The 26,037-nt window shown below is 37.8% G+C and overlaps 1 protein-coding gene across 2 annotated transcripts in view; it reads left to right on the top strand.

Moving 5' to 3' along the window:
* LOC122736585 (aminopeptidase O (putative)) overlaps nt 1–26,037 on the top strand; it is a 495,791-nt gene that overhangs the window by 373,525 nt on the left and 96,229 nt on the right. For both annotated transcript variants that reach the window (XM_043978914.1, XM_043978916.1), the window contains 2 exons: nt 5,753–5,815; nt 6,440–6,514. In XM_043978914.1, the coding sequence (XP_043834849.1) occupies nt 5,753–5,815; nt 6,440–6,514 (138 nt within the window). The remainder of the gene's footprint in view (nt 1–5,752; nt 5,816–6,439; nt 6,515–26,037) is intronic.

Here is a 26,037-nt window from a genome sequence, read left to right as displayed (position 1 = left end):
CTGCTAACTGATCTCTTTGCCTCCATTCTCTTTCCACTGAAGTTCATCTTCCACTAATCTACCAAAGTACAGTTCTGATCATGTCACCCTCCTATGAAAAAATAAACTCCAATGGTTTTCTGTTGGCTCCAGGATCAAATCTAAAGTCCTTCACTTGGCACTTAAAGCCTTTTAGCCATATTATACCTTATACTCCTTCCTGAACTGTGTGGTCCAAACTTCCCTTATTGCTGTTCTTACAACATACAAAAACATGGCTAAATGATCCAAACATGAATAAGAAATTAAGGTATGATACTGCCCATAAAATATGAGGAATTGATTTCTGTTAAATCATCTGCTGAGCTAGAATCAGAGACAATTCATTTGTGCTCGTTTTCATATTGTGCATGGTTGAATATCTACACAGAGAGAAACGTGACTCCTGCTGAAAAGCTGCTATGTTCACTGACTTATAACCAACCTATTATTTAATTGTTGTATTGTATATCTTTTTTTTTTTTTTTTGGGTGAGGCAATTGGGGTTAACTAACTTTGCCCAGGGTCACATAGCTAGTAAGTGTCAAGTGTCTGAGGCTGGATTTAAACTCAGGTCCTCCTGAATCCAGGGCAGTGCTCTATCCACTGCGCCACCTACCTGCCCCTCCTTGTATATCTTTTAATGAAAACTATTACATAAGTCAAAAAATTTGTATTGTGTACCTTTCAACAAAAAAAATTTGCCTGTTTGGTTAGCTCATTATATAATAACTAAAATGTATTTTGATTTCATTAAATTAACAAGGTTTGTAAAAATAAAAATCAATGTAGCCAAGATTAGAAGGAAAGCAAAAAACAACTTTTATAGACAATTCTTCAGATCAGGGTCTCATGTTGCATATATATAAAGAACTTTGTCAAATTTATAAGAATATGAGTCATTCCCCATTTGATAAATGACAAAAGGATATGAACAGGAAATTTTTTGATGAAGAAATCAAAATTATATATAGTGATATAAAAATGCTAAATCCTTATTGATTAGAGAAATGCAAATTAAAACAACTTTGAGATCATCTCATACCTATAAAATTGACTAAATGATAGAAGGGTAAAATGACAAATATTGGAGGGGATGTGGAAAAATTGGGACATTAATTTTGATTAAGTAATTAATAATTAATTTGTTGGTGGAACTATGAACTGATCCTGTTTTGGAGCAATCAGGAATTATGGTCAAAGAGTTATAAAACTGTGTATATCCTTTGACCCAGGAGTACCACTGTTAGGTCTGTTTCCCAAGGTGATCAGGGAAAAAGGAAAAGAACTTATATGTTCTAAAATATTTATAGCAGCTCCCTTTGCAGTGGCAAAGAACTGGAAATTGAGGGGATGGCCATCAATTGGGGAATGGTTAAACAAGTTGTAGTTTATGCTTATGATGGAATACTACTGTGTTGTAAGAAATAATGAGCAGGTTGATTTTAGAAAAATTTGGAAAGAGGTACATGAAATAAACAAGAGTGAAATAAGCAGAACCAAGAGAATGTTGGATATAGCAACAACGATGTTTGAAGAACTGACAGACTAAGCTATTCTGAATATTATTAGTATTCAAATCAATTGGACCTACGAATCAAAGGATCTATGAAGGAAAATGCTATCTACCTCCAGGGAAAGAATTGATAAATAGAAATATGCATATTATGGTGAGAGAGAAATTTGTATCTGTCAAATAGTGGCCTCTAATGCAGGGTTGAAAGGGAGGGAGACAGCTTGGAACTTAAAATGTAAGAAAAAATTAAATTAAAAACAATAATATGTGTATAGTACTTTAAGTTTTACAAAATACTTTATGAATGTTTTCTTTTTTGATGTTATATTTTTATTTTGTTAAACATTTCCCAATTACATTCTCTCCCCATCCCATGGTCTATAGGTATTTATTTATTTTTAAATAAAAGTATTTTATTATTTTCCAGTTACATGTAGAGATAGTTTTCAACATTTGTTTTTATAAGATTTCCTATTTCAAATTTTTCCTCCTCCCTCCCCCCCTCCCCAAGACAGCAGGTAATCTGATATAGTGAATATTTTTTCATTTGGCACAACAGCCCTCTAAAGTAGGTATTGTTATCCCCATTTTAATTACTAGCAATTATTTGTCTTTTCTGCCCCTTAGGATATTCATAGTGATTTTTCAAAAACAATGAAGTATATTCAATTATCTCTCCCACTCAAACATGAACAATATTAACTATTATTGTTATTTGTTAATTACACAGTCCTTATTAATTATTAATATTTGAGAGCAAAAGGTTTTTGTATTAATAATTTAAAATTATTGTTTATTTTATCTTTAGTTCATCCTGAATTTTCCATTTTACATATGTTTTCTCATGTACATAATATATTAAGACAAAAATATATGTATTTGGTTTATAAATAAATATGCAAATATTGGGGGAATGAGTACTCAAAAACTTTTTACAGATACAGGTGTACAAAGTAACAATAGAGAATAAAGAGCCCAGATCTCAAATTCCAGTTTTCAAAACCTCCAGTAACCTCACCGTTACTCTTTGATAAACACTGAAGCTTGTCTATATGAATCTGAGTGCTATATTTTGAGACTGAAACTAGATTTGGAACAAATACCTGACAAGGAAAAGCTCAGCAAGAAGTAACTAGCTACATCCTCCAATTATTTTTAGAACCAATTGAAAGATTAATTTGCAGTAATTACTTTGGCTGCTGTGCTTTTTGCTTTTATTCTTTCTGTTTAAAAAATGTTGATGGGTCAGAAGAACAGGACATTTAAGTGGAAAATGGGTGTGTGTTAGTAGGGAAGCATCTTAGTGTATCAATATTGAATCATTCAACTTTGGAATTCCTAGGTCAAGCTGAAGTGTAGTGGGTAAAGGAAAATGTCTGCCAATAATAGATTTCTATTGATCCTGAACTGTCATTAGCAGTCTTAGAAGCCTAAGTGCTTAAGAGTTCTTTTTCCATTTAAAATTAAGTAGCTTTCCAGTTATACAAATATGTTCCTCATTGTAATGTTTTACTGGCCCAAGTGTATGTATTGGGAATGCTTATATTTTTGCAAACTAATTATTTTTAACTCTTCCCTCCCAGTGGACAAAATAATATAAATGTTTCAGCAAGGCAGTTCTTTGAGGACAGAAATGCAATTTTTGCCTCTTTCTTTTTTTGGGGGGGGGAGGGATCTCTAAATACTATGACTAGATCATACTAAGCACTTAATCATTGGTGATCTAAAGAGTATTGGATTTGTGGTCAAAGGTAGGATGTAGCTTTCAGGACACTGGGCAAGTCACCTAATTTTTTTAGGTTTCACTTTCTTAAGGTCACTTCCAGCTCTAAATCTATGACTCAAAGTTAACCATTAATAAAGCTGATATCTTTTAAAATTTTTAGTGCCCTGGGCTAAGCCAGGCCTGGAGTCAGGACTGAGTTCAGATCCCAGTCTCAGATGAGTGTCACACACTAGCTATATGCCTCTGGACAAGCCACTTACCTTTCCCTGGGTTTCCTCAGTTTTAAAAAGGAGATGGTAATGAGCACCTACTTTATAGGGTTGTTATGAGGATGAAATGAGATAATATTTGTAAAAGCACTTAGCACAATGTCTGGTATATAGTAGACACTTAATATATGCTTGTTCCTTTCCCCATTACTAGCAATAGAATTGAAATAATACTATTCCTAGCAGTGCACAATTAAAGTCATGTGAAGTGGTTTAAAAAGTACTTTATATCATTCTAGAAGCATTTAGGATTTTTTTTTTCTTCCTGGAAACAGAAACACTAAGTAAAATGCTACCCCTCTGGGCAGGCCTGTTGTATATTTTCATGATAGAAATGCATCACGAATGTACTTTTAAGTAGTCCTGTTGTGAATATGAACTAAAGGGATGAAATAAGATTTTCTACTGTGATGTCTCCATTAAGAAGTTCTTTGTGTAAACTACTTCATGGCAATGTTGCTTCTATTTAAAGCAGGGAGTTTGATCTTGGCTTTGATCTAAGGCTTTTGATCTCCAAAGAAAGATGTTGTAGTAATAAAAAAAAAAAACGTGGGGGGGGGCATAAGAGATTGTCTTTAGAGAAATGTGATAAAGTTAAAGGGATACTGTCAAGATTAATAGGCACAAATTTGACCTGCCTCTTCCCTGCCTTCCTCGACCCCCCATACCTCTTACTTAAGTACATGTAATTTCCAGTGATGTCACCATTTTGTTTCATATATACAGAACTGTAGTGGTAATATTACAAAACTCGTGGAAGTAATGAAGCAAAACTATTTATGGTGGGAAAACTAGCATATGGAAAAGTTTTATATACTCAGTGCAAACACTATTTTCCCTGAATATGAAAAAATAGATATATTCTATGTCTTTTATCAGCTACAATTACCTTGGGAGTCCTTGTTGATGTTGTTTTTTAATGTCGATTGCATACAAATGTGCAGCACGAGCTACAAAGTTGGGTCACTTTAAGTGCTCAAATCAAACAGGGTCCATCCTGTTCGACCTGTATTTAACAAATGTCTGGAGTTCATTAAGGGAGGTTACTGAGATGCAATAAGTAACTAAGCGACCCAGGTGGTACGCAGAAGGCAAACTGGCTTCTTGGCCTTTAAAATGCACTTCATCATTCCCCCTGGGAGCTCACCTGCCATTATTCTGAATTCCTTAGAGGTCAAGGGGCTACTGGAAAAAAGTCTTAAATATTCAATGCATTCTAGTTCATTCCTGGGGGAAAAAAACACCTCCATTAGAAAGCCCCTTTAATCTCTAAGACTGAAGTTAGTAAACTAGTTTTTGACTTAAGGATAAATAGACAACGAGGTGTTTGGAGGTGGTTTGGGGGCTTGTCTGTAAACCCCAGTGCGTGGGACAGACAGTAAATTTTCCTTTGCCTGGTAGTGAAAGGTTGAGGTGAAATGGGGAGGTTGGAAAGGCTAGAGACCCAGAGAGAACCTCAGGGCCATAGGCTGGAGGGAACCTGTGCTCGGGGAGGTGGTGGGAGGGGCTGGGAAAGAGAAAGAAAGAAAAAAAGACAGGGGTGGGGACACCCCACCAAAGCAGCCTCTATACCTTTAAGGCAGGCTCCTCCCTTGCCTCCTCCCCATCTTCGAGCACCGGGCCCCCAGTCCGTCCTCGCCCCCGCCCCAGCGCCTTTAGGTGTTTCATTTCCGAAGGAGCCCCGGCCGCAGCTCAGCGCCGGCCGAGCGGGGGGTGCGGCCGGCGCCGCTCCGTCCCCGCCTCCGAGACTGTAGACCTGAGGGGAGGGGGCAGAGCCCAGGCGAGCCGATGCCAAGCCCTTCTCCCCGCCTCCATCCACCCCCCCCCCAAAAAAAAAAAGAAAAAGAAAGAAAGAAAACATCTAACCCACAACAACCCGAACCGCGTGCGCCATGGGCTGAGCGCGGGGTACGGGCTGCGCCGAGGTAAGGGGCCAGGCGCACTTGGTGCCAGGGGGCTTCGGGGCGCGGTAGGGGAAGCGGGGGAGACGCCGGGGAGCCCCGCGCCCCGGGGGGCTGCAGGCTCCTTAGATAGGCGGGGGAAGGTATACAGGGTGGAAGAAGAGAGAGACCAAGCATCAGGCAGGCGACGGGGCTTCAGGATAAGGGATGAGGGGCTAGGAGTGTCAGACGTGGGGACACCCCCGCCCCCGTTCCGCGTGGCTACTGCAACCTCGATAAACTTGCACTTTGTTTTACTTTTTTTTTTCCTTCTTCCCGTTAGCCATTGCAAGGAGAAACTCAGACTTGGGCGGAGAGTCGGCTCGTACAGCAAGTAAATGATGAGGTGAGAGGAAAAACTGCCTTCGTGCGCGGCGTCAAGCCGGCTTCCCACGGGCATCCTCTCGCCCTCCTCCCCTGCGGCTTCTCTTATCCCATCCCGCATTTCTGGTGCGGCGGGGGTGGCACCCTGAAATGATACCTTCTCTTCCCCCCCCACCCCCCCGGCTGCTTCAGACAATGTCCCGGGGTTAACGTGATGAAGATCGGCAGTGATTAAGGTGCTGCTTTTCTTGGGGGAGGGGGGAACTTAATTGCGTAAGAGCCAGTGAGCAGATTAATAAATCTGAGCCTTGGGTCAGAAGTCAAAGAGCCCCCAGGTCTGTCCCCCCCTCCCCCCCCTCCACTTTGGCCAAGTATTCCTGAAGCTTCTCTGGAGCTTATAACTTAACGCTGAACTCTTGAGTTTCCATTCTTTGGGGGCAATAAAGACCATTTCAGTACTGGGAGGAGGAAAGGGACACATCAAGTGACTATTCTTCTAAGAGCTTGCCTGCTTGTCCTTCAGCGGTGAAGCAATGGAAAAATGGGGCTCAAAGTCTGTTTATACTTTCTTACTCATGCTGAGCGGTGGCCCTCAGGTCCCGCATTCCTCTTTTTTTAAAAAAACGCTATGATTTTTGAACTTCAGGTCACAAAATGGATCCGGGTAAATCTGAGAGCCAGGAAAAGAAGAAGGAAGGAGAATGAAGAAGTTTTTGAAAAGGTAAGGGGTCTTGTATCATGATTGTCATGCAGTATTCAGTAATCAGATCTGTCCTCAACTTCCCCCGATGATGGACACTGCAGGGAAGAGGCACTTAACTCAACTTAAAATGAAATGCAGAATACTTTTAATTTGTAAGGCTGTTTCTCTGAGACTTATTGACGGAGAGTCCTGATAATCATTAATTTCCTGTTTTTAATACAGCTCTCTGAATATGTTTGGGGGGAGGGGACTGGGAGGAATGTAGCAGTCTTAATGAGACTCTGCAATAGCACATAACTTGTTTTCCACAGTTATTTTACACATAACTGTGGGGTCTTATAATGCTAAAAAAAATTTTGAGGAAAAAGAATCTTAAAAATAAACTCCAGAAGGAGTACATTGTGATAGATCGCACCTCCGGTGTGGATATGAGGATTGTGAAAGCATTGTTGACCCTGTTAAAACACACACTTCTCGTGTATTTTCAAGAATCCTTCTAGGGTTGAATTCAGGAGAAAGTTAAATAATTTTATAAACTTTGGGAGCACCAGAGGGAATTTTTCTTACTCTGTAGTAAGTGAAGAGTTTTTTTCTGCCTTTAAAGCAGAAATTAGAACACTTTGATGCGCAGACATTTGGGATCCCTGTTTTCCTAGGAAAATGCCCAATAAATTTTAAGACAATTCTTCATGTCTTAAATTATATGTTAGAGAAGGTAAGTAATGTATTGGGTTTTGACTTTTTTTTTTTTTAGAGAAACATACTCAGAATCTTAAAACTTGCATGGTAACTTTTAAAAAGTTGAAAATGTTACCCACGCGTTGGAAATTCATATGCATATATTTTGCATCTTCTTATTTTTCCTGTTTTTGATCCTTGATAGAATCAAGGGATTAAAATAGTACTGTATGTTGTTTTTCTCCTTCTAGAATGTATGATGAATCATTGCTGATTCTGTAGCCAAATTCTTGCTGATAACGTGGCTGCCAAGCTCTGTGATGTCTTGCCTTAGTATGGGCATTGTGCTGTTCTTGAATGTCCACAAAGCACATTGTTTGGGATGTGATACTGGAAACTCCAAGGTGCTTATGCTTCGACCTGGCAATTTTGAAATGCATCGGGATCACTGGTTTAAAAAATCCAGTACTTTGTAGCTGTAATACAAGGTGTGAAAAGTGGTAGCCTTGTTTTTTCAGGGTGGAGGAGAGTTAGATTAGTCTTCGATGTTTTCAGACAAGTTCTTTAGTTTACCAGTAATAGAGGAAAAAGCCACACCACAAAGAAACCTTTATATATGCTTCTAGAATTAATTTTGTCTCCACTTTTTGTATGCCAAGATAGTTGTTTTTATTTAAAAAAAACTTTTTATGGTTAGATTTTTTTTTAATGTGATAGATAAGTGGGTAAAATAGAAGATAACTTATGAAGCAGACAGAATAGAATGGTGGTTTATATGAATTGCTTTGTGTGTTTCTATATGATGTGCAAATATTCATCTGAACCCCATTCCTCCCTTGAAAAAAAGTGACCAAGATATTTTATGTAGCAAGATAAAATCTTCCCAGACCAATAAAATAAAATGTAAAGGGAAGGAACGCATCTGTTTTTTGGAATACCAGACCAGATTTGTTCTGAAATAGAAATAAGCAAATCTATAACACTTTCTTATTGTAGTCTCTTTGGAGTGATCTGAATTGAGATTTTTTTTCCTTCTAATGGATATGATGGGTTTTATGGGGTTTACTTTTTGGTTTTGCTTTTCCTCCTCCTTTATAGTTTAGATTATGTTGAACTTTCATCTCTTAGTGAGTGAAATATGGCCAGCATTCTTAATAAAAGAACTCTGAAAGCACGGTCTGGAGCCTCTTTATGGAGGTACTTGAGGGTTAGACCGGCACAGTAGATGATAATAGTTGTAATAAAATACCTTGCCTTGAGCCTTTTTTCATGAGTAATCCCCCAGCATTTGTATACCATTTTGTCTCAGCAATTTGGCCACTGGAGACCTCGACAAAGGCTGTGTAGTTAGTTGATGGCTTTCCAGGGCAAGGTAAAATTGAAGGAATATTTTGTTGGGGGTGGTGTTAATTTTCATAAACACATCAAAGGGCCTCCTAGTGTTTCAGATGGCTCATAGGATCCTAGATCTAGGGCTGGAGGGGACCCCAGAAGCCATCTAGTCCGACCTCCTCACTTTACAGTTATGGAAACTGAGGCCCAGGGTGTTTAAATGACTGGCCAGAAATCATAGTATTAGAAATGGGATTTGAATCCATGTCTTCCAGTTCTAGTCAGTGGTCCATTGAGCATATTATGATACGCTGATCTGAAGACCCCTTCTGAAATAGTCTTGCATAGTAAATAGGGTAATTTGTACCGCAACAAATCATTGTATTGCTTTTGACATAGGCTTTGAACCTGCTGTGTCTGGTTACATAAAACTCTATTGTTTAGTTCCATAAATAGCCTTTAAATAGATATTTTTTGTCACAATCAAAGCCAACTTATTCTTTTAAAAACAATATTATTTCTAGCATGAAAAAATATAGCATTTCTGCTTTTGTTCATTCCTACTAAAGTAAGAAATTAATTATTTTTGGTTTTGATAGATACCACTTTATATCTAGTCTCCACACCCATGTGTTTAATCACTTCCCTTTCTTACTTTACTTCCCCTCCCAAGTGCCTGCCCATTATCTTCAGCCTCCACTGAAGATTGAAATCAAACCCACTACCTTGTGATTTTTTCTTTATTGAGAGAGTCACATTTTCTCTCCCATAGGAGGGTTTTGCTTTTACTAATTTGTGTCACAAGGAACTAACAGCTGTTATATATAAATGTAAAAAAAAAAATCCAAGGAAGGGATAATTGCCCTTTGTGTGTGTATATGTTTGTAATTTTTTGTAAGAATAATATGAACAGGGATATCAGGCAAGGAATTATATTTAAAAGATCATAAACTTAAAAAAATAAACGAATGTGACAAATCGTGGACATGGGCTGCTCTGATGTATTGTGGCATTTGTATTTAGCGAGTTTTCTAAGTGAAATGCAAAAGGGGAAATTTAGTATTGAGGTTGCTATGCAAAGCCTAGAGTACTAAAATCATAAAATGGAGTTCCCTAAGTGAGGCGCAGCTGTTAGACAAGGAATTAAGTTATTTATGCTGGCATTTACTTTGTTTTTGTTTTTCTTATATTAACCTTTTCATTTGTCTATTTCCAGATAGATAGCTCCAATTATTTGTGTGTGTATGTATATGTGTGTGTATATATAGTCTCTGTGTATACACACCTCTATATATAATATAAACAAAACTTTCGTTGACTTTCATCTTTTTTCTGAGATATTATATATATATATATTCTCTCCCTTGTTTTGTCATTTTCTGTCCTTTCTGTTGTAGCTTTTCTCACATTTTTCTTCCCTTTTCCACCATATAAATTAGAATTATCTTTTGCATTTTACTTTTGTACCGTTTTTAACCCATTCTCTTTTAGGTTTCTTATATTCAGGCATTATTTCTTTCTTCGGGATTAATTTGAATAATATTTGCTATGGGGAACATGGAGTGGGGAGGAACATAGCAATTTGGATAAGAAGTTATTATATTAGTACATCAACCAGATAAATAAAAGGAATGTTAAACGATGTCAGTGATAGCCATGTTTTATAAATTATATCTACATTTTGTTCATTCGGTGGTTTTCAGTAAATGGGCTTCGGAATTAAATAGGAATCCCCCCCATATAATCAGCCCTTAACAATTAGAATTTTCCTGTTGTTGGGTTTTTTCCTTCCCTTTTCATGTCCATTCATTCAGAGATAACACAAAAGTCTTCACAATAATCAAAGTTTGAGACAAAATAATTGGAATAAAGCAGTTTTACCTTGGAAAAAATGTGACTTAACCGGAATACCAATGCAGAATTTATAAGAACTTGAATTCTAAGGAGCACTTGGAGTATGATGCATATCCACTTATTCAGTTAGGACATGGGATGGAATTCAGCTTTCTGACTCAAAAATAGCCTTTATTTTGCTTAAACTTGTAATTTTCTTAAAACTTAAATAATCTTCTCTGGAAGGGAAGAGGAATTCTTAAAATGGAAACTAGGTAGCAAGTGTATAGTTATTGCCTGTAGCCTTCATTGCTTAACATTGAACAATATTGTTCAATTACCATCTCTAGGCAGGTGACTCCCAGACGTGGTCTCTCTCCTGAAGTCCAGTCCATCATCACCATCTAGTTAGTCATCATTTCTAACTCAGTATCTAGTAGGCATCTCAAATTCATTATGTCTGAAACAGAACTCATCATTTTCTCTCCTCAAAAACTCCCCTCTTCCTATCTTCCTTATTTCTTTTATTTTTCTATGTCTGTTTTTCTAATCATTCAGGTTCCCAATCTTGGAGTAGCATCCTAAGTCTTTCTCTCTCCGTCTGCCCCTCTATTCAGTCAGTTGCTAAACGTATTAGTTCTACTTCTCCAACACATCTCTCATTCATCGTCTTGTCTACTCTTACTGCTGCCACCCTCATAATCTCTTGAATTATTGAAAATAGCCTCCTAATTTGTTTATGTGCCTCAAGGTGTTTTTTTCCCCTCCCTTTTCTAATCCATTGCCCATGCAACGGAGTGGTGTTCTTAAAGTACAAGTCTGATTATGTCCTTCCCTTGCTCAAAAAAGTCCAGTGGTTTCTTTTAGTGCACACTCAAAAGCCCTTCATGACTGAGCTCCAGGCACTCTCCTTTCCCCCCAGCCTGACTTGCTTTTTGTTCTTTATATGTTTTCCATTTCTTTTCCTTTGCACGGGTTGCCATCTTACATGTTTGGAATGTATTCCCTCCCTGTCTCTCTAGCTTTCTTCAAAGATGAACTCAAGTGCTGTCTCTTTACTAGAAGCTTGCCCTGATTACCCCTAGTTCTTAGTGCCTGCCCTCTTTGCATTGACTTCTCTATGTATGTGTTGTTTCCCTCAAATAGAATGAAAGCTCAGCGAAGGCAAGGACTATTGTTTGTATTCCCAGTGCCTGGCACACAGTTGGTACTTAATAAATACTTGTTGATTATTCTGTTGATATTGGAAAATGAGGAATCCCATGTTTAGCTACTTCATGTTGACATCAGTCTCTTGAATGGTATTAATATTATTTGGTTTTTGTTGACAACAGCTTTCTTTACATGGTCTTGATTATCAGCTGCCCGTTTTGACCAGTGTTGCAATTAATAATAATTATTATTATTTATATAATGCTTTACGGTTTGCAAAGCACTTTATAAAAATGTTCCATTTGATCCTCACAACAATCCTACAAGGTAGGTATCATTATTGTCCCCATTTTACAGATGAAGAAACTGAAGCAAAGGTTAAGTGACTCGAGTAGGGTCACACAGCTAGTAAGTGTCTGAGGATTTGAATTCATCTTGACTCCATGTCCAGGCTCATGAGACAAATTATAAAATATTCTGTATACAGATATGTTCCAGCAAGTATCCTTTTAAGTTTTTAGTCCCACTAAATGTTGGGAAAAAGTGCTTTTTAAACACTAAGTTTTAAATATGGAGTGAATTTTCCTTGAATAGCTAGAATCAAAAACCAGAATCCCGAGGGAGACTGCTATAAAAGCTTGGGAAGCATTGATTCAGAGCTGTAAGGAAACCTAGAATTCATCTCTAGAGTCCAATCTCTGCCTTTTATAGATGGAGAAAATAAGACTCAAAGGTTTAGTGACAAGATCACCTATCTAGTCCATACTTTATGGTATTTGTCAATCTTTTAACTATTTATTTGGATTCAAAGATAAAATCCCTTTATGGAATTTTAGTTATTTCCTGAAAAGATTTACCTGAAGGTTATAGTTCTTCCTGGGTTCTGAAATTTTAAGAAGGTTATAGCTCTTCCTGGGTTCTAAAGCACACCAACATTTTGCCTTTTATTTATTCTCATTTTTGTTTTCTCTGTGTCCTTTGCATTGTAGTCAGCAGCGATTCTCAGTCTCATTGTCGTCCTTTTAAATAAGACTCAAAACCGTGTGGGAAAGTTTCTAATTTTCAAAATAAAAGTAGCTTGGATTTTGTCCTTTGGTGATAACCATTATTGCTTTTCTGATTTTGTCCATTACAAGAATGAGTACTTCGGTAATTATAAAATCCACTCAAAGATTTAAAAAAGTTTTCTAATGCTATATCCTTGAAATTTTAAAGTAGATTAACATTGCTTCCGTGGTCTGCTGGTTGGCAAGACTCATTTTATGTTTGGTTCGTGATTTCTGAAGACCAATTTTTTTACTCTAATAAAAGCCACTCTCTCTACTGTATATTTCCTTCCTGAAAACTGTTTTAGTAAGATGAAGTATATCACTTAAACTCATAACAGCAAGAAACCATCAACAATCAATAAATCAATCAGCAAACCTGAGTTATGGCTGAAACTCCAGAGCCATCAGCCAAAAAGCAAAGCAAGAATTCTGAGGATAGGCTTCACCTAGTGTTTGACCAGATATCATCAATTTGGATTAATTTGCTAGATTTCTTGTGGTTCCAAATAGAATCACTAAAGATCTTATGTGTTTTGCTAATGATGCACTATCAATGTAGGCTTTGTCCAGGGGCTGGGTGTGGTAGTTTCTCTTTGAGAGTGTTACTACTCAGTGAAAATCCCTATCCACTGTGTGTGTGTGTGTGTAATACTACCTTAACAATAGTTTTATTGATACCAGATTTTCATAGAAAAAATGTATTATGGATTCTAATGGGGGGAAAAAGACTCTAGTTACCAATAATTCCTTATTCTCTTTATAGTTACTTGCTATTTTCTGTTCCTCATTTTACTGAAAGTCTGGAGGGTATAGGAAAACATCATTTTATAAAAAGAAATTCAAAATAAACATAAAGAAACAATTATGTAGTTATTACATACAATTTATAGTTTTATTTCTGAAATTTATGTTCTGCCTTCCTGTGGCCCACCTTTACTTGGGTATCTTTTATCTCAAAGTCCCTCCTCCAAAAAAAAAAAGTTACATTACTTTTTTTTAATAACCACTCAAATTTTGTGATTGGTTTTTCTTTTGTATAACAAATTGGTAAGTTTACATATAAGAAATTATCTTTTACCAGGGCTTTAGTTGGATCAAATTTCACATGACCTTTGCTCCATTGTCCTTTTTTAGCATGGCCTGGGGAGAATTGCTATGAAATATATTCTTAGTAGTGTGGGAGTGAGTCTGATATCTTTTCTTATACTATTAAAGCACCAGATGGAGCACAGTTTTAAAAACATATGCCGATCGCAATAGGGAACACACAAACACCAAAATCTACTTTTGAGTCATTCTAAGGAAAACCAAGAGTAGAGCCTTCTCCATACTCATCAAGCAAATAAAATATATTTTTATAAAAATCTTTGGATGGAAATGATGGCTGACTCTTAAACTATGGCCATCAATAATAATACTGAGCTTCTTAATGGTTATAGGACAATCCTCTGGTAAAAGAGGGGAAAAGGAGATTTTATTTCTTTTCTAGATACTGACAATAAGAAGTGCCTAGGAATAAAATGGCTTTCTCCTTTGTCCCTTTCATGGACCACCAGTAAGGCATCATTTTAAAATTAGGAATGCTTGAAAATAATTGAAAGGCTGCAGCTAATTTATATCACTGTTAATGATAGCAGGTTTGATGCCAGCTGCCATCTAGTCTTCCATGCAATGAAAGATTAAAGCCATTTTAATGTAAAACACAAGAGTTCTACAGGAAAGGGGGGGGGGGGAACCAGAGGTTTTTAGTTACTTTTAGGAAGTGTTAGTTATGCTACCGAAGTAGAATGCTTTATTTGGCAATAATTCTCATCTGAGGAATTTTCATGAACTGATATTTGGTACTTGTTATCAGATGGCACTGGTAAGATGCCTTATTTTAGTAATACCCTCTTGGTGTCACTATCGTTTAGGGTCTGTCACCATTTCCGTTTATCTTTTATTTTAGGAAATAGACATTGGGAAAGTATTGTTAAGCCCAGTGGCATATATCACACTTCTGTTTGTATTTATATGAGACAAATATTTTAATGTATGATTTAAAAAAATATTATTGCTTTAGTCCTCTGGCCTAGAGAATGTTGTCATTTTAAAACAATTTAGGCTCCAAAGGAGAAAAACTTGTAGATATGTGCTTTGCTAAAGATATATGTTCTACATATAATATTTAGTTTAGAACTCAAACATGGCAATTAGGGTGTTTTGCGTTTTTTTTTTTTTTATCAAATGTAACCACACTACATGTAGATTATGTCAAATTATTAGGTCCTAAACAAATTACTGAACTATTAGATCCTATTGTCTTAATATTGTATTAAGAACTTTTTGCTTTGGCCAAACAAGGAGATAGTTAAAATCATAGGATGTTAGCCCTGGAAGGGGCCCTCACCCATGATTCAGTCCAAACTCTGTTTTATAAATTAGGAAACTGATTTAGGCTGTTTTGTTTTCTGTTAGGATTAAGGAGTTTGTTCACATTAAAGTCTCTGGACTAGATTCCGTTAGGGAGTACTGACTATCAAAGTATATTAGCCATTTAGTCCACGTGGAATTCTGAATTACAGAAGTACCAGTTAGTAATAAGCGAGTTAGTACATAAGTGGCCTAAGCAGTGATGGTTTAAAAATAGTTCTACATTATTGAATGGCTGGAACAGGAACTTACTTGCCTAGAAAACTGAGTCCTCTTGCCTTCAAAGAAAAAGTATGTAAAGTTAAATTAGAGATTGTGATTCTTCAGAAACCAGTACACAGAAAAGTTAAAATAAGTCATCTAATGCAACTAGGAGAGTCCCAGACACATTTCCTCAGCAACAGCTTAGGAAGTCAACAATATTTACTGAGAATCCTAGATTTGTTTGAAGGTATAGGGAGATTATCAAACAATTAATGCTATTTAGAAATTTCTGATCTAGTCCAGAGAAAGAAGTTTTGCCTCTCCTCTCCCTCCGCCCCCTCCCCTTCCTCTTTCTCTCCTCCCTCTCCCCCTCCCCTCTCTCCTTCCCTATTTTCTCTCCCCCTCCCCTTCTCCCCTTTTCTCTCTCTCCCTCCTTTCTAAGGTCATGTCCAAGTATAGATGAGTGTAGCAAAAAGAGAATATAAGTTCTTAATATTCTTACCCATTAGACTATACTGGTCTAGTGTTTCCAGTCACAGACCTTAGTTTCATAAAGTACTCATTTACATATGTGGGCCAGAAATTATGCAAGGAAATTAAGAAATTTAATTATATGAATCTATTTGCTTACTTTAATGTAATTTATAAGCACAAATACAGGCTTTATCAACATGTTTGAAAACATGAGTGCATGAGGCTGGAAATGCATCTTGGAAGTTCTGTTTATGTTAATGATCAAAGATGAGCTGAAGTCGTACCCATTTTTAGAAATGCAGGATTCCATATGCTGCCATGTATAACATATTAGTTTTTAATTTTGTTTTTTATATTTCAGAGTCTGTGAGAAGGGAAGTCAGGTTCCCTCTGTGTATTTACTGAAGGAAAGCATGACACAAAGCTCCTGTGTGACATTTTCATTAATCACCTTAGTCTTGTGTACTTTACACTTTACACTCCTACCTGTACTTATTCATTAATTTTTCTTTGGACAGTTGCTCATCAAGTATAGTTCAGTACCATCATTTTATCAAATTCAAGAATGCTGCCATTTTTATCATCAGAGTTCTGGGAGCAGTTGTATTATGTGATAAATTTATCTCTGTATGTAAAATGTAATTCCATTGAAATGAATTGTAAATTAAGTATAATCAAATGTAAAACATAAGTGTGTCAAGTCAAAAAGCATTTATTAAGCACCTTCTATTTGTCAGGGCCTGTGCCAAACACTGTCCTCAGCAGGCTTAGTCCTTGTCTTTCTTACTGTAAGTATAAAATCAATCCATCTGGGTCAGCTAGGTGGCGCAGTGAATAGAGCACTGGTCAGGAGTACCTGAGTTCAAATCCGGCCTCTGATAATTGACACTGAATAGCTGTGTGACCCTGGGCAAGTCACTTAACCCCCATTGCCTCACACACACAAAAAAAATCAATCCATCCTTCCTTCCTTCTCTTTCTTCATGCTCTTTCTTTTCCCTTCCAGTTTTTGAATTTAAGATAAAATAAAGGAACCAAAAAGATTTGGATTTGAAATGAATCAAGGGATATCACATGACCGTAATAGAATCTCAGAGCGGAAGGGAACTTAAGAGAGAAGCAGCATGGTATAGGTTCAAATTCAGCTTCTGATGCTTATTTCCTGTATGATTGGATAAGTATTGTGTGGGCCTCAGTTTCCTTATCTGTATTAATGAGAGGATTATAACTGGCCTCTGAGGTCCTTTCCAACTTTAAGTCACTGATCCTATGAGGTCATGTAGTTTAAGCTCTTCTGCTCCTTCCACTTGCAGTTTACAGATGAAGACCATATGTGACCTGCCCAAGGTAACAAAGGTATGGAGTAGTAGAATTGGACTTTTAACCCAAACCTCCGGATTCCCAGTCCAGTGTTCTTTTCATTCTGCTACCATATAATCAGAAACCCTGAGCAACATAGAATTGTGTGAATTTTAACCCCACAACTTTTTATAGTTTCTTTATACCACATGTTTATTTTGTATAGCATGTCATTTGCAAAATGTTAGACATTTCAGTTCTAAGGGGATACCTTCTTCCTCCTTGACACATAGCATTTCTGAGAGCAATCTTTGGCTTCGCTTTTCTTTCTACTTCTGAAACCAAATATGAGTCTCCCTTTGCATTTAGGCACTACATAACTATGTATCTATTTTATTTCACAGAAGTCAAGAAAAGCTAGCTTTTCAAAATATAGGGAGTTGGGGATGATGGTGGTTTTGGGTTGTTTGGTGTGTTTTTTTTTAAAGGAACAAAAAATTATGCTTCAATCTGTATTGATACCATCAGTTCTTTCTTTGTAGATAGATTGCATTTTTCATAAGTCCGTCAGAGTTGTCCTGGATCATTGCGCTGCTGAAGATAACCAAGTCCTTCACAGCAGATCCCCTTACACTATCGCTGTCGTTTTGTATACAGTACATTTCACTCTGCATCAGCTCATGATAGGTTGTTTCAGGTTTTTCTGATAGCATCTTGCTCATCATTTTTTTAAAAAGTGAGGCAATTGGGGTTAAGTGACTTGCTCAAGGTTGCACAGCTAGTAAGCGTTGTGTCTGAGGCCGGATTTGAACTCAGGTCCTCCTGACTCCAGGGCCGGTGCTCTATCCACTGCTCCATCTAGCTGCCCCTTGCTCATCATTTTTTTAAAAACAGTAAACTACATTTATATAGTACTTTAAAGAGAGATTTCCTTACAATAAACCCACGAAGTTGATTATTGCATGGTTATTGTTTTAATGAGAAGACATTTCCGTCATTTGTTAGGACATCCAAATTTATGTAATGGTGAAATGAGAAGAAAACTGAGTGGATTTTTTTCTTTTTCAATAATACATGAATCTTTGTGTGTGTGTGTTCGATAATGTTTGTAATCCCTTGTTACATTCATTTTCTGTTTTAGTCCTTCTCTTTTAAGTTTTAAATACATTTAAACATACCTTACTTTAATATTGAGAATTGAAAGACTGTGTTGAAAGTCAATAGAGTACTCTCCATTCACACCCTAGTTCAGGTCCTCCCCACCTCTCACCTGGAGGATTCTGGTTTCTCCCCTGTTCAGTCTTCCTCTACATATCTGCCCAAATAATCATGCTCTAGAACAGGTCTGATGATGTTATGGCACTGTGCTGCAGTCTTGAATTTCTCCTCTCTTACCCTCTAAGATAGATACAAACTCCTGTTCTCCTCCCCTGCCAAAAAAACCAAACCCATCACAGTTTAACTCCAGTCTAAACTGCCATGGAGACTCACTCTTGGCGATGATGTTTCTCTCACACTGTGATGACCATTACCTAAGCTGTCCCTCGTTGATAGAATGCACTCCCATCCTACCTCTACCTCTCAGAATCCCTCACTTTATTTTGGGTTCAGCTGAGGTGCCAAAGTAGATAGGAGTCTCTTTCAGAATTCAAATCTGGCCTTAGTATGGCCCTGAGAAGTCACTTAACCCTGTTTGCCTCAGTTTCCTCATCTGTAAAACAAGTTAGATAAGGAAACGACAAACCACTGCAGTATCTTTGCCAAGAGAACCTCAAATAGGGCCACAAAGACTGGGACATGACTTGAAACAACCGGTCAACGCATCGTAACCATCGAGGTACTGAAGACCTTTCATGATTCCTCCTGTTTTTTTTCAGGTTCCCTCTGAAATCACTTTTTATTTATTCTGTCTGTATTTATACTTTGCTTTTACTAATCTCTGTGCATGTTGAGTCACCCCAGTAAAATGAAAGTTGCTTGAGAGCCGTAAGTTATTTTTGGTTTTTAAAGTGCCTATGGGGTTGAAGTTGACCATAAAGTTTGTTATTCTCAGCAGCTCTAAGAGGTATAGGTAGGATTCAGTATCCTCCCACATACTCACTCATAATCTTCATTCCAAATGGAATCCTTCCACCTAAACCCTTTTTTGGGGGGGGATGGGGGCAATGAGGGTTAAGTGACTTGCCCAGGGTCACACAGCTAGTAAGCATCAAGTGTCTGAGGCTGGATTTGAACTCGGGTCTTCCAGAATCCTGGGCCAGTGCTTTATCCACTGTGTCACCTATTTGCCCCCTCCTCCCCAAACTTTGTATACTTTTGGCTCTTATTTCTTGAAAGGCTCTCTAGTTGCCTTAGTTCAGTTAAGGTCAAAATCCTCCTGTTGTCTTAGATCAATTAAGGTCAAAATCCTCCTTTGTTACTGTTTTGCGGATCAGGAAACAGAAAAATATAAATGACTTTGCCCAAGATATATAAGTGAGTCACTGTACCCTGGAATTTCCACACCCTGTTTTAGGCTTTAGCAACCAGACGTTGCTTTGTCTCTTAATTTTTTGTTTACTGAGAAGTTTTCAATGCCGCTGTGGCATGATTTTTGTATGTCTAGGTATGCTTTTTTTTAAGGTATTTTAAACAGTCCATTCTAACTCCCTCTAGCATTTTGCATTGGGAAACCTAATTCTCTTTCTGTTTTAATGCTAGTATTAGACAGATGGAAAAAAAACAAATAATTTTTCTGATGATTGTGTTTCAGCCAGAATCTTATGTAAAAGTTCTGCATTGTAATCTGTTTAAAGAGTGTTGTATTGTGGTGGTTTTCTTTTTTTCCTTTCCTTTTTTAAAAGAAGACTGTGTGGCTCCGATAAAATAGAATTTGAATAGTTACAGTAAAATCTTTTCTCCTTTGTTTTTACTTGTCTTTTGGAGAGACCGGATGTGCTTTTTTCGAATTATTTTTAGATTTGAGTCAACCTGGTTTTCCTCATGCAACAGTTCTTTGGCTAGCTGTCGATGTAGTATTATCAGTTTTATGAGTTTTCTATTTGTATACTTGTCTTGTAGGGTTACTGCCTATTTCAGTATTCTTTCCAGCTACTTAAAAAAAATGTTTACCATCTCTCTAATCTTGTCTGAAGTATACAAACTGTGTTCTAGTTTTAAACCCAGGGACTTTGCCATCTTCCTGCAGCATGCTCAATCCTTATTCATTTGTTGTATTTACTAAGTGAATACTCTTGTTCCCTTTGGCCAAACGATTTCTATTTAAAGTTTGCTTTGAGTGTAGCATAGTTTAGTCCCAATGCCTGCTATACTCAGATCCTGCCACTTTGGGTCTGTAACCCTTCTGTTAAAAGGGGTCATACTGCATATGGTTTTTATGACGCAGAGCACACGTGAGGACCGGTATGTGCAATAACTGTTTTCCCCGAAACGGTCATCTTGTGAACCAACTGAGTGTGTAAGTCTTAAGTGATCCCAACTTTTTGAATGTGTGGAAATCTGACCTTGACATCAAATAGCAGCAGCTTTATGTCAAATAAGCAAATCTCAGGTAAACATCGATGTCACGGAAGTTTTAGAAAATAGGTTTCGATCAGTTACATATGGAGTCATGTAAAATATAAATTGTGCAATTAACAAGTGGCTACTTAAAAGAGCTGAGAATTTTCCAGGCTGGCATATTCCAAGCAGTCAGATTATTAGTCAAGTAAACAAGTGTTTATTAAGTGTCTGCTGCATGCCAGGCAATGTGCTTTGTATCTGCTGGGAATGTGAAGAAACGCAAAAAGTGATCTTAAGGATAGTCTGATAGCAGAGACAGCTCTGTACAAAGCAAGATACACGTAGGATAACTCAGAGATAATCAAAGAGGGAGGCACTGCCATTCATGGGGTGTTGGGAAAGGCTTCTTGCAGAAGCTAGGATTTAGCTGAGCCTTGAAGGAAGGCAGGAGGCAGAGAGGAGGAGGGAGAGCATTCTGGGTATGGGGGGCAGCCAGTGAAAATGTCTGGAGCCTTCGGATGGGAGGGTCCTGTGTGAGAAACAGCAAAGCAGCCTCTGCCACCGTATTGAAGAATACTCAGAGGAGACGAAGCTGTAAGAAGCCTGGAAAGGTAGGAGAGGGGTCTGGTCACAAAGGACTCTGAAAGCCAAACTGATGGCTACGCTTGATCCTGGAGGCAGCAGGGAGCCCCACGGAGGGACTTGGGATGATCAAGTAGCTAGTCAGTAACACGGTTGGAAGTAGAACCCCAGTCTCCCAATTAAATCCCAGTCAGCTTTTATTCTATAGTCAAGGTGAAGTTTGCCCCACTCCTAAGTGGCAAGTGGCGCTAGAAAATAAGAACTCAGAACTTTTACTTACAGGTAAGAGGACGAGCTTTGAGGAGTTTGTTGTCTCTGTTGCTCCATTGGAGAGATTAAAGGGAGGAGAACAAGGGGATGTGTCTAAGCTCAAGATACCCTTACATGGATGTCTGCGATAGCCCAGAAACCAATACTGCAAAAATCACTTTTCCCGTCGATGGAGTTTATTACAAACATCTTGACTTAGTTGGTTCTTGGGGAGGGAGGGAGTGGACTTGAGGGAGTTTTTATTCTGCTGATTCTGAAGAATTGGCAAAGATGGAAGAGAAAAGCCGTTGCGTGGGTACCTCTGAGGGTTGAAGCTGAAATTCTGGCTTTCATATTAAATTATTGCCCTAAGTTAAAAGGCATGGAGTTTTTGTGAAGCATGTCACAGTCAAAACCAAGTGTGACGGGAAAAGGTTCTCATGTATGTTTTCCTTGTCAAGCAATAAATGTGTCCAAATTACCAGGCATCTTATTTTTGGAAGAATTAAGGGGGCTTTCAAAGAAGATTGTTCTTTCTCTCGGTCTGTATTTTTAAAGAAAAGCAAGTATATTTCTTATTTAAAGGAACTAGATGGTGCAGTTGGATACAAGTGCTGGGCTGCAGTCAGGAAGCCCTGAGTTCAAATTTTGTCTTAGGTATGTACTAACTGGGTAACCCTGGGCAAGTCACTTAACCTATTTGCTTCGGGTTCTTAACTTGTAAAATGGGGAAAATAACATTACCTGGGTAATTGTAAAGTGCTTAGCAGTGCCTAGCCCATATAGTAGGTGCCACATAAATGCTTATTCCCTTCTATGCCTTAAACATTTTTTATAAATTTCACACTCTACCATCACCCTGTTTTTCTTTTCCTCATCACATTTGTATATACTTTGAAATGCTTGAATTTCAGAAATGTTTGCTTTTCTTTAGTTGTAATTTCCTCTCCTTATGACCTAACCACTCTCCTGCCCCTCTCCAAACGCCATATTTATTTAACGAATAATGCTGCCTTGACTGTATTAAAGATTTAATGATGCAGAACTGTATTTTACAATACAGACAGGACGGAGGAGGAAGACTGGGCTTAGGGAAATAGAATATAAGATTACTATTATTTGTTTTTAAATAAGAGCCTGTCTGTGTATCAAAATATATGCTAAAGGGTTGATAAATAAAGTATTTAAAAGGCTTTCACGTGGAGGAGCCATTAAACTTTTTCTTCTGCGGGAGCTCAGAACAATGGATGGAAGTGCAAAGGGACGGATTGTGGCTTGGGGGTGGGGGGGGGTGTAAAGGATTGAAATGACTTCCTAACTTCTAGAGAAATCAGAAGTGGATTAGGCTGCCTTTGGAGGCTTTCAAGCCAAGGCTGGATGATCACTTGCTGGTGTGTTACAAGAAGAGAGAGGTGGGTTTTTTTGTCCCTACCTGACTTAGAGTAGATGGTTCCTGAATCCCCACTATTAGGCTTTCACTACCCTTTACCTACATCAGATTGCTTGTCTTTTCAATGTGGGGGAGGGGAAGGGAGGGAAAGAATTTGGAACTCAAACTTTTTTTTTAAATGTTAAATGTTTTACATGTAATCGGGGAAAATAAAATACTAAATTTGAGAGAGAGAGACAGAGAGAGAATATGAATGAATGAGCTGCCAGAGAATAGTGAGGGCAAGCCTCTTTTGTCCTGTGTTTATCAACACAATCCAAACATGTTGTGGGTCTTCAAGACACATTGGGGAAGAGAGCAGTAGTAGCAGCAGCAGTCTAGTCATAATAGTAGCTCACGTTTCTCTAGAGCTTTAAGGTTTACAAAGCATTTTTCTTGGCCAGCCCTATTCGATAGATGGGGAAAATATTATTCTTCTTGTTTTATAGGTTAAGGAAATAGGTTCAAAGGGTTAAGAGACTTGCCTTGAAAAAATGTTAGTTGGAATTTGAACTCAGGTCCCCTGTGTCTGAGACTAGGGTTCTTTTCTCTATAGCATGAGAAAAAATTAAATGTCACCTTTATAAATTAGTAAAAAGAAAGTTTGCTATTTACATGAAATCTTTTGACAGTAGTAATGATAGAAATATCTTCAGACTACTGATTTGCAAGTATTTGTGTGCATTTCACCATACATATTTTATGTCTGTATCCTTTAGTTGCTATCTGAAAGCATTGAATGAGAGATCAATGTTTCTGCAAACATGAATTACCCTTGGTTTGAGGCTTCATCTTACTGATTCATTCTTTCTGATGCTATTGCCTGGAAAAAACTGCCCTATATATGTGTAAAGACATTGTCACCACAGGCCATCCTAGCAGTAGTATCAGTAGAAAAGCTGAGGACAACTGGGACTATGACATTAGCATGATAGGGACACCAACAAATCATGACAAAGAATAACTTAATATTTTTAAAGTTTTGTTTGGTTCTGCTTAAATTTAGGTTCCTTCTTTCAGGACTAAGCCTGCTACAATTTTGATTTAAGTTTGAGATAATAGGAGAGAGGAAATCTTAACTTGTTTCAACAAGACTGCATTTCTGTGTGTAAATCCTTTAAAAGGGGGTAAAGAAAAAAATAATGGTAATTGTGGATTTTGAACACATAGTTCTAGTTATCTAGATGGTTTGTTCCCGACATACTTGGAAATAGTAAAATATGGGAATAGGAAAAAGTAGAGAATGAGTATGTGAGAATTTCAAAATAGCTATTATTATTCTCACCTAATACTTTGTTGTTGAAGGGTGGGGCACACAAATTTATATTGAAGCCTAAGTGCAAAGAAGAGAATTTAACAGGGCACATCTGGAGGTACCAGCTCTTCTTTCAAATAGTTTATGATAGTGGATTTTAATGTGAGTTTAGAAATAACAGTTTTTAAAGGAGAAGGACTTCTTTTTCAACACAGTAGAAATGTTCAGATGCAGAGATCATTTTGTATCCCAAGCAAGTTTCTACTAAGCATTTTGCTAATAGAAGCTATGTTGATGTACAATTAGAATTTCAGAATTGCAATTACAGAATCATTTATATTCTGGAGTGTTTTTTTTAACTTTTCCCCAATCCACACATTTGTATCCCATCAACTACTTATTACAACGAATTTAGGAGGAAGCCACGGGCTGGCTGTCCTTGTTCTCAGTTGCTTATGAATTGAATCTTTTCCATATAACAATTAGACTAAGAATATCAAGGGTCCATACTTTTGCCTACTCCAAAATGGCGTTAAATATGAGCTAAACTCTTCTTGATGTCAAGCTTTTATGGTTCTGTTTTCAGTCCTAATGGCTACTTAAGCCATCCTCCTTCCTCATCCCCCATGCCCCAGGAAGAAATGGTTTCATAGGAACATGAGCCATGGAGATGCATTATGATTGGGGGAAAATACAGTTGCTTCTATCTATGCATGTAAGCATGTGGTTATAACATTACCCCTTGAATCTGCAGACAAGCTGAGGTGCTCTTAGCATTAAGTCAGGCCCAGGCAGCTTTGTTATTTCTGCATGTTGTGTTCTCAGCCCACTCCCTATGGTACAATTGTCTCCCAGGCAGGCAGACTGACTCCGGGAAACCGGTGGGTGTGGGATGGCCTGCATTGCCACATGCAAATACATGTTGTATTTATTCCATTGTACAATTCCAGTAGCCCTGTGCCAAAGGGATTTAGCTGAAATCATTGTCCTGTATCTTTGATTTGGGTATTCTACTCCTTTGTTAATTAATGTTAACTCACTTTGCAGAAGGTCTCAGTAGCCAGTGGCAAAATGCCTGCTGATGTCCCAAGCTTTGTAGAATTCCAGTAAGCTTTGGAAAGTCAGCTGTAAGAGTTCTTTCCCAAAGTTGTTTGTGAATTCTGTAGCTTTTTTCATATTAATCACCAACAAAATAGACTTTGCATTATCATAACTGACATTTATTTAGCACTTTAAAGTTGGCCAAATGCTTTATGTAAATCATCTCCTTTGGGTTTTACGACAACTCTGCAAGATGGATGTTTAAAGGTGTTTTTGCCCCTATATAATAGGGGAGGAGACTGAGTTGAGCCTCACAGAGGTCAAGGGACTTTTCTGTGGTCATATGGCAAGTAAGTAGAACCATGCAACTTGAGCTGAAACGGACCCCAGAGGCCATCTAAGTCTGAACTCCTCATTTTGCAGGTCAGGAAATAGAGACCTACTCAGGGAGGTTGTTTGTTGCCCCAAGTCACATAGACAATAAATGTTATAGACGTAATTTGAACTCAGATCCTGATTCCAAAGTCAGTGTCCTTTCAATTGATTGTTCTGTTCCCCAGCTCTCAACATCAGAGGTGAGTCTTCCTAACTCTTTACTATACTGCTCTATTCATTCACCACACAACATACTTTTAGTAAGCTTCAGTTTTCCAATCTCAAATCAGGAATTGATGCACATTAACTGCTTTCCTCCCTCAGGTTATTTATTTATTTATTTTCACAAGGCAATGAGGGTTAAGTGACTTGCCCAGGGTTACACAGCTAGCTGGTAAGTGTCAAGTGTCTGAGGCTGGATTTGAACTCAGGTCCTCCTGCATCCAGGCCTGTTGGTTTATCCACTGCACCACCTAGCTGCCCCTGCCTCAGGTTATTTATAAAAGAGTTAATGGGCTTTCTATAAGTACTTGACTTACTACCAGATTCACTTAGGAAAAATTTGCCAGATATTTGTATCTACTCTGAATAATTTGTTATAAATTATTAAGGGGGCAGCTAGGTGGCACAGTGGATAAAGCACCGTCCCTGAATTCAGGAGGACCTGAGTTCAAAT

The sequence above is a fragment of the Dromiciops gliroides genome, chromosome 1, assembly GCF_019393635.1.
Source record: "Dromiciops gliroides isolate mDroGli1 chromosome 1, mDroGli1.pri, whole genome shotgun sequence".
Classification (NCBI taxonomy): domain Eukaryota; kingdom Metazoa; phylum Chordata; class Mammalia; order Microbiotheria; family Microbiotheriidae; genus Dromiciops; species Dromiciops gliroides.
This window is presented reverse-complemented; position numbering and strand designations above follow the sequence as displayed.